The 8503-nt window shown below is 37.4% G+C and overlaps 1 protein-coding gene across 1 annotated transcript in view; it reads right to left on the bottom strand.

The window, feature by feature from the left end:
- LOC122062677 (histone-lysine N-methyltransferase ASHH2) overlaps nt 1–8503 on the bottom strand; it is a 58449-nt gene that overhangs the window by 21269 nt on the left and 28677 nt on the right. The window contains exons 11-16 of the mRNA XM_042626320.1: nt 7215–8028; nt 7079–7134; nt 6522–6601; nt 6311–6393; nt 6131–6210; nt 820–899 (exon numbers count right to left, since the gene is read on the bottom strand). Coding sequence (XP_042482254.1) covers nt 820–899; nt 6131–6210; nt 6311–6393; nt 6522–6601; nt 7079–7134; nt 7215–8028 — 1193 coding nt within the window. The remainder of the gene's footprint in view (nt 1–819; nt 900–6130; nt 6211–6310; nt 6394–6521; nt 6602–7078; nt 7135–7214; nt 8029–8503) is intronic.

The following is an 8503-nucleotide window of genomic DNA, read 5'->3' as shown; positions in this document are numbered from 1 at the left end:
TTTTTAAATTCTACTGTCAAATAAACAAAAATTAAAAAGTAAATAAAAAAAGGCAATAATGAATATTGGAAGTGTACCAATTTTCACAGAACACATAGTCCAATGTACAGGTTTTAGAACCCGACTATAGATAGCACACAATTCAATAATTTTCTAATCTGGAAATTCTAGCCCAACACAAATCAACTCCACCTAATCCCAACTCAACTCGTAGTTCAAGTGAATTTCTCCCAATTTGAAAACAGTTCCTCTTCCACACAGCTAGCCTCTTTAAGTATGAAGTACTTAGCAGCAAGGATATGAGGAAGAAGGGGACATTTTCAATTGATTAATAAAAATGTGGTTGAAATATATATTTTTTTTAAATTATATTTTTAGCATACAGTACAGATGTAAATTTCTCTGATCTTTTTTTTTTCCCCCTCTATGAGTATTTTTTTTTTTCCCAATTAAAAAACCAAAACGTAAAGGCATCAAATAGTCTTTAACACCTTGGACTAAGTTGGAGTTTCTGCAGGAAAGAGGCAACAAGGTCATTTTAAGACTCGTGTAAAAGCAGCATATAAAGTATGCCTCAAGGGCACTTGAGAAAATTTCACTTTTGGGCTTGTACATCAAAGAAAATTTCTTGTGGTACGTACTTTGAGGATCAGATCAGATCAGATAGAATACCTTTTGCCTGCTATATTTCAGTATAGCTTTCGTATAGGGCTTTGTAAAGCATAAGGGACTTCGTTAGTATAATTATGTAATATCCAGCAAGAGTGGAAGTTCATGTAAGCATGGGAATGGGAGAACGAGCAAGGCAGTCATTCTAACCTTTCCATTCCAGGATGAGGCGGACCTCCATTAATATGTTCTAAGGTAAGGATTCCTTTTAGTGCAAGAAACTCTAACACCTGCACAATTAAAAAAAAAAGTAACATAAATGATGAACTGGTAAAGATCACAACATCAAGGAAGATATCAACAATTGATCTACAAGATCTCAACTACTGTGGTACAAGCAAAAGTTCTGAACAGCTATCAAAAAGTGAAAGGGAAGAAATTAGTGCTGTCAAAGTATATTGAAAAGCTTTCTTCTGGACACAACACAGATGTAGCTACATGGAACAGGAGGAACATATTCTGAAAGGCAGTAAGTAGTATGGTACCAACAAAGTAGAATGGACATCCTCAGCCTTTAGAGGCCACGTCCACACAAATATTTCAACTCTGCCGTGGACCATGATGTAAAATTCATTTTCCGAATCAGAACATCAATTCATTCAATACTGACCCAACCCAATAAAACGGTGCCATGTGACATTTGCGATTTCACATCTACCTATATTATGTTCCAGTGAAATTAATGGTTGATATTTATGTCATTGGATAATTCGAAAAAACCCTTCTAACAATACATGGAACGTCAAAATCTGATAGTCGGATCTCTAGAAATTATTGTCAGAAAATTATCCTACAAAATCACCCCTACTAGGCCTAAAACACCATCAAGGGTTGTCTCTAAACAATATGTCCAAACACCATGCCTTTTCCCACAAAACATGTTTGTGATCATTCAAACATTTCTTTAAAAAATCACATCTATTACTCATTTAGGTGCATGTAAGGAAATACACAATCCTCAACAAATCTTCTATAAAAAACAAACTAATATTTTGAATCATTAATTTAAAATTCTAACAATCTTCCACACGATTCAAAATATTTAAAACAATCGACAACACCAATTGAGCACATAAGAAATAGTTAAATGCATTGTTGCAGATGTCTTTTGGACTTGAATCTATACTAGATTTGATAAGCCACACTACATGGTACAGGTGAAGTCAGTCGTCTTCTTGAACCTTTTCTCATTAGTGAAGCCGACTAGTTCACTAGTCGTATCCTATCAATCGACCCTTACAACATCCTTTTTTAATGGCATAGACATTTTTCACCGGCCTTGTCCTCATCTCAACTTCATATATTTATAGAGAATTCGCCTTTAAAATTCTCTTTGATGGGCAGCCTCACCTCCTACATTCACTTACGTCATCTCACAGCGTGGAACATGGTTAATGAATTCCATATTTATGAAATAAACGGTTAATCGAGAGTTTATACTTATCCTCCGTTAATAGCATTTGCACCATATTTTTTAGGGTTATTTATTTTATTCAAAATTCCACATAATGCTCCATTGTTGGTCATTTATAGTCATAGCACTTTTGCAAGACAAATAGAAAAATAACAAAATTTTCCTTCCCTCTCCCCCTCAACCCCCCCTGTGTCTCTCTCCAACTATCGTATATCACATCACTAAAACCTCTCCATTCTCTCCCCAGTCCTGCTTATATATCTCCCATTTCCAGTCTCCGCTTCTCTCTCCTAATCTTAACAAGTCTCTTTGTTATTTTCATTTTCCTTTCTCTTTTACTTGTTTTTTTTTTCCTAACTTACTTTTTATCTTTTCACCCATGACCCATCCAAGTACCACTTTCACGACTCTCTCTCGTATTGCTATTCCCTCCAAATTAAATCACTCCCCACTCGATCATTGGTGCCTAATACCCCCCACCCCCCCCCCCCCCCCTCAAAAGAAAATCTTAGAAATATAATTACTCCATTTTCAGAAAATTTTACACAGATATTGGTTTAGGACAAGATTTTAATATGGTCAGCAGTCTTCTCGACTTAGAGAGGAGTAGGCATGTATCTTACTGATAAACATTGTATTGTTGATTTCTTGGAATAAAAATTGTATTCTTCATGAAGTTATTATATTTAATGCCTCACTTGATAACCAAAAACAAAATAAACAACCCGTTAGCTTTCTTGATTTTAGTTCTGGAATTTTCCCAAATATACCTTAATTCTATACTTAACCCTAAACAAAACCACAACAACCAAAACCATATCCCAACTAAATGGGTCAGCTAAATAAATCCGATAGTCGCAAAAATAGTAAGAGAAGAAAAGGCAGTAAAAGGTAAAAAGAAAAATGAAGTAAAAGAAGTGAAAAGAGGTAAAACACAAAATCAGAGCAGCATTTCGTGAACATCTCCCTAAAAGGGGTCGGCTACATGGGTCTTTGTCCTCTAAACAGCTCTATCCACGGTCATACTTGGGCTGGGACCTGCTTTTCCATATCTTTTCTTAACACTTCTCCTATAGTCATTTTAGGTCTACCTTTTCCTCTTTTAGCTCATTTTGAATCTGGTCACTCTTCCTTACTGGTGCATCCATAGGTCTCTATTAGATATGACCATACCACCTCAAACGGCTGTCACGAAGCTTAAGCAGGATTTGAGAGATCCCCCAAACCAGTTTTGGTACAATCATTCCTTACTATATCTCTCCTTGTCTTACCGCACATCCCCATCAACATCCTCATATCTGCTACGTCCCAGTTTTTCAACATTACTCTTCTTGACTACCCAACATTCAGCCCCATATGTCATAGCGGTCTTATCGTTGTCCTATAGAATTTTTCCTTAAGCTTAATAGGCAAGCACATAACACACCTGTTGCACCTCTCCACTTCATCCAACCTACTTTAAATCTATGGGCAAAATCATCCGCTATATCCCCCTCATTGTTAATGGTTGACCCCAGGCATCTAAAACAAAATAATTTGTTGTGGCAGTTCTTGCTCCTCAAGTTTCACTGCTTCATCAACTATCCTGGTTTGACTGAAGTAACACCTCATATATTCTATTTTTGTTCTGTTTATCTTAAAACCTCTTAATTCCAAACTTGTTCTCCATAACTCTAGCTAACATTGATATCTTCCGTCGTCTCATTTATCAAAATAATATCATCAGCGAATAACATAAACCAAGGGACCCCATCTTGAATGTGCCTCATTAAATCATCCATAATGAGCACAAACAAATAAGGGCTTAGAGCAGATCCTTGATGCAACCCAATAGAAATTGGGAAATCACTACTTTGGCCCTCAGCAGTTCTAACTCTCGTCACTACATACACATACATATCCTTAATAATATCCACATAGGTGCTATACTTACCCCTAAACATCCAGTCAAATTCAATCTTACCTTCAGCTAAACTGTTCTCCTTCAATTTGTAACACTTAAATTAGTGGGTTGATGTAGCTGTTTGAGGGGTCTTGTTTTAGATGTTGATTAGGATATTTTAGAGTTTAAAATATTTCATTGTTAGCGTTGTGGGCTACGAGTTAGTAGTATTAACTGTTAGTATGTGCCCACGCAAATAACCAATTAAGTTAGTTCCTAAGTTTAGGATGTATAGATTTGTTTAGTAAATGAGTCAAAGAGTGCTATGTCTAGTTAACTTCTATTTTTTTGTCTTTAAATAGGTGGTGCACCCTCCTCCCAATCAGTTGAATTTGAATAGAAGATTCCCTTTGTGAAACTGTGGTGCATCCCCTCTCCCCCTCCTCCCCCCTTATCCTATCAATTTTCTCCCTATCCTATCTTTTCCTCCTATTTTCTCTCTCCCAACAAACTCTTCTTTTCCTCTCTCCTATCTAATCTTCTTTCTTCTATTTTCTCTTATCTTTCCACACCGCAGGCCACTGTTTGGACAAGTTTCAGCAGGTAATCAGTTGCTTAATCTTCTGGTTTCCCTTAAAGCCTGTTTTCTCCTATTCTTATGTTCAATCCAATAGCTTTGCTCTATTTACACATATTTCTGGGCCTGTCTAGCATATATAAATTCCCTGGTCCCTTATTTGAGAATCTTAGAAATAGCTAGCTGCATCACAGTTCAGATTCAGTTTCAAGAGATGAACATGAATGCAGCTTAGCCTGATCCACATGATGAATAATGCTTAGGGTTGTCAGGCCATCTTAGCTTAATGTCAAGGTGGTCTGAGAGAGCCAAGGCAAAGGGTAGCTTTCTGTTTCTGTCAAGGTTCCTTAACAACAACAAAGAAGGAAACGAAAGGGGAAAATAGTTAAAAATGGAAAGAAAAGGAAAAATATGATAAAGAAGGGATGAAGAAGCAGGACTTGCTTCCAGAGGTGCCATGCCGTGTCCCCCACTTTGGCCATCCTAGGTGCCATGAAAATTATGGACAAGTTACAAACTCTGTTTGCTCAGTGGATATTTACCTTCTTTTTTTGATACCCAGGGTCTCCGGATCTTTGACCCGACTAGTCCCTGGGGTCACTGTGATACCGCTTACATAGAACCGGGTCAGTCCGAGATGGGAACTCTCGTGCGGTGGCCCCAAGAAGTTAGGTGCAGCGGATATTTACCCATTACTTTATAAATCAGCATATTGCATATCCGTATCAAGTTGCAACATCAAGTAGTCGTCTGTCCTTGGACATCCAACTGGAATTGAAGGCCCCTGCATGCATTCTTTAACTCCTTTACTGACATAAAAACTGCACGATTTTTCTCCTTCCCTTCACGTCCATTAATAAGCTTCCCCACTTTGTTTGATATAGCAATCTTTCTGACAACTGACATCAGTACTAAGGCTTCTTCCTAGTCTTACAGCAAGCACCAATTACTGGAACAGTTGCCCCCGATAAAAATCTGAAATTTTGAAGGAAAGACTGCAGCAAACCTGCAATTATCTAGCACTCACATTTTGAACCAAATGATAAATTCCTACCATCTAATTACTTTCAGCATCTATCATGGTCTGGAATTTAAATACAGTCTCTTAAACAAGAAGCAAAGATCTTTGCAGGAGATTGGATCATTCAAGACAAAGTTCACATCAACAATATCCCATAAACTCCCCATGAATAAGAGAGACGTGGGATAGGAAGGATCTTTTCCACTTTGCCACCTTTCTATGCCACATGCTCTAACAGCTCCACTGCTAGAGTAGTCATTTGCAAATGCAAATCATACGGTGGTTGGAAGAATATTCAATGTGACAAATTAAAGTACACCAACAGCCAAGAGAATCATACAAGACATCAATCAAGCACCAACGAAAATACTGCTTCCAAAAGAACTCAAAAGAATCATTATGATAGTTGAAATGCTGCTACTAGTTGAAGACCTTCAACTTCTATCAATGTCATCATCAAGGTAAAAAATCCAACAATACCAAACTTAATATCTAAGAAACAATAACTATATAAACAATGGGAACTACATCTGCATTCACAAACAGACCATTTTTGTAGTGGACTACCTTAAGAAGCTTTCGAAGAATAGGAATTTTCTTAAAGTCCCCCCTGTTCTGCTTCAGTATGTTGTGCAGCATCTGCAGACCTACAAATGAAAGTACCAATGTATTTACAATATGTGTCCAGCTACTAATGTAATCCTTAATATATGAAGCTGTATGTATGGTTAAGAGAGGTTCTGGTACCATTTTTGTTGATTATGTCAGTCAAAACTGTCCGTGATTTTGTTTTCATGAGCGCATCAAGAATGATTGAAAGATCTCGAGCACTGCGGTTTTTTTTTTGGGGGGGGGGGGGGCAAGAGAAGTGTTCAGGAAATATTTATGCTACAGTTCTCACATGATCAAGTGAATTTTGAAATAGGAATACTGAATAAATGACAAGATCTATAAATACCTTTGAAATGCTTCACCATTGCCATTATCTCCCGAAGCGGCAGTGAGAACCAAAAGCTTTAGGTAGCCTTTGCTTGCATCCTGTTCACAAAAGAATGCCTCAGAAACAAGATCAACCATATTTGCTTTGCAATACTATTATATTAATATATGTTTACTGAATGAAAAAGAACTAGGAAAACAATACAAATAAACATAGCCTAGGAAAAGACAGCAGAAAAAATGTTTTTGGTTCTATGGTTTGGAAGATGAGGTTATCTGTAGCAACGGTACCATCACATCAAGTCATCACTGATCTGAAGAGTGAAATGGCAATTTCAAGTTTCATGGTGAAAGCAACCAGAAAAAATCAAAACAGCGAACAAGAGACAATTAACGTAGATTGCAAAGAGATATTCAAGATGGCCACAGCAAATTTTTTACATCCATTAGAAAGAGAGAGAGAGAGAGAGAGATTATCATGGCTGTATTTAAACTGTATCTGAATTGCTTAAAGCTTTAGGATGAACAAAAGCACAATGAAAATGAGTAACTCCCTCATGAAAAGATATAACTTACTTTCCGTTTGCTTATTCCCCCATCACCATCTAGTAACTCATTGAGTTTCTCTTCAACTGCAAGTACCAAAACGAATGAATCATGGTTACCTGTACAAAACCCTAGAACCAGCAGCAAAACACAAAAAAGTACCTACCTCCTTCGAAACGACTACGAATAGCACCATCGACCTGTTTTCTGGGTTTGGCCATAACCTGAGATTTATTGGTGATCACAGGATAAACAATGCACTTTCCTTTTTTAGAGCTACCTGACCGAGATGCTTTCACACGAGGACGTGACTTTGAAATATTGGGCTTATCCTCAACTGTATCAGATCTTGACTTGTTACTACCTACTGAACTAGAAATGCATTTCTTTGTAGAGTTTGCAGTTGAGGATGAACTTTCCAATGTTTGAACTTTACACACATATTTATCTGTAGTTTCTTCCTTTGTTAACGAAACCTCAACCAATTGAATGGAAGAAGAGGTTTTGCTCATTCCACCTTCGTTTTGTACAGAGACCTGTGGTGAAGAAAATACAGATTTGCTCAAACCGTCTTCCATTCTCAAAGAGAATTCTGATTGTGATGGTTCACCAAAAGAAACAGACTCTCTCTGGGTATCTTCCTTCTCGAACAAAATATTTGACCCCACAGTGGCAGGTTGAGATTTGCTACTGATATCTCCACCTTGCAAAGGAATCTCTGTGAATCGTGCTGCAGCACCAGCACCAATAACAGAACTAGTAGATGGAATAATTCCATCCATGTTATCCTCATTGCAGCCATCTTCGTCAAACATTAAAGGTTCTGGAAACTCTTCATCTGAATCGCCACGAACAATTGTTTCAGCATTCAATGGATCTCCACCAATATAGCCCCGGCATACAGAAGATCCACAAACACATTTTTTAGCAGCAGCTCCATATACCCGTACATAGTTATAATCAAATGTTACCTCTTCACCCTGATGAAATTAAAACTTCCTCAGTACATGCAAAAACTGAATAATACCAAAAAAGTTAACAGATATTTGCACCCAAAAAAAAACCTAGGGCATGAGGCTCCTCCTGCCACCACGAGTCCGGGGAGGGCTATAATGTACGCAGCCTTACCCCTTAGCAGAGAGGTTATTTCCTGATTCGAACCCGTGACCAAGGATTAAAGTATCGGTATAAGTCGCCATATCGGTTGACCAAAATTAAGATACATATCAGAGGGTATCGTATCGTATCGGAGATACGCTAAGATACGCTAAAGATACACACATAAATGGATAGGAAACATTTTTTTAAACACTTTTGCATAAAGAATTTGTTAAAAAAAGTTATTGATAACATGTATTATGCATAAACACTAAGTTGAGGGTATTGTACTAAGAATTCAAGGTTTGCAGTTGTCCCATAAATGTAAAATCTTTGTTCACAACCTTGATTTCCACT

Source organism: Macadamia integrifolia, chromosome 2, assembly GCF_013358625.1.
Source record: "Macadamia integrifolia cultivar HAES 741 chromosome 2, SCU_Mint_v3, whole genome shotgun sequence".
Taxonomy (NCBI): domain Eukaryota; kingdom Viridiplantae; phylum Streptophyta; class Magnoliopsida; order Proteales; family Proteaceae; genus Macadamia; species Macadamia integrifolia.
This window is presented reverse-complemented; position numbering and strand designations above follow the sequence as displayed.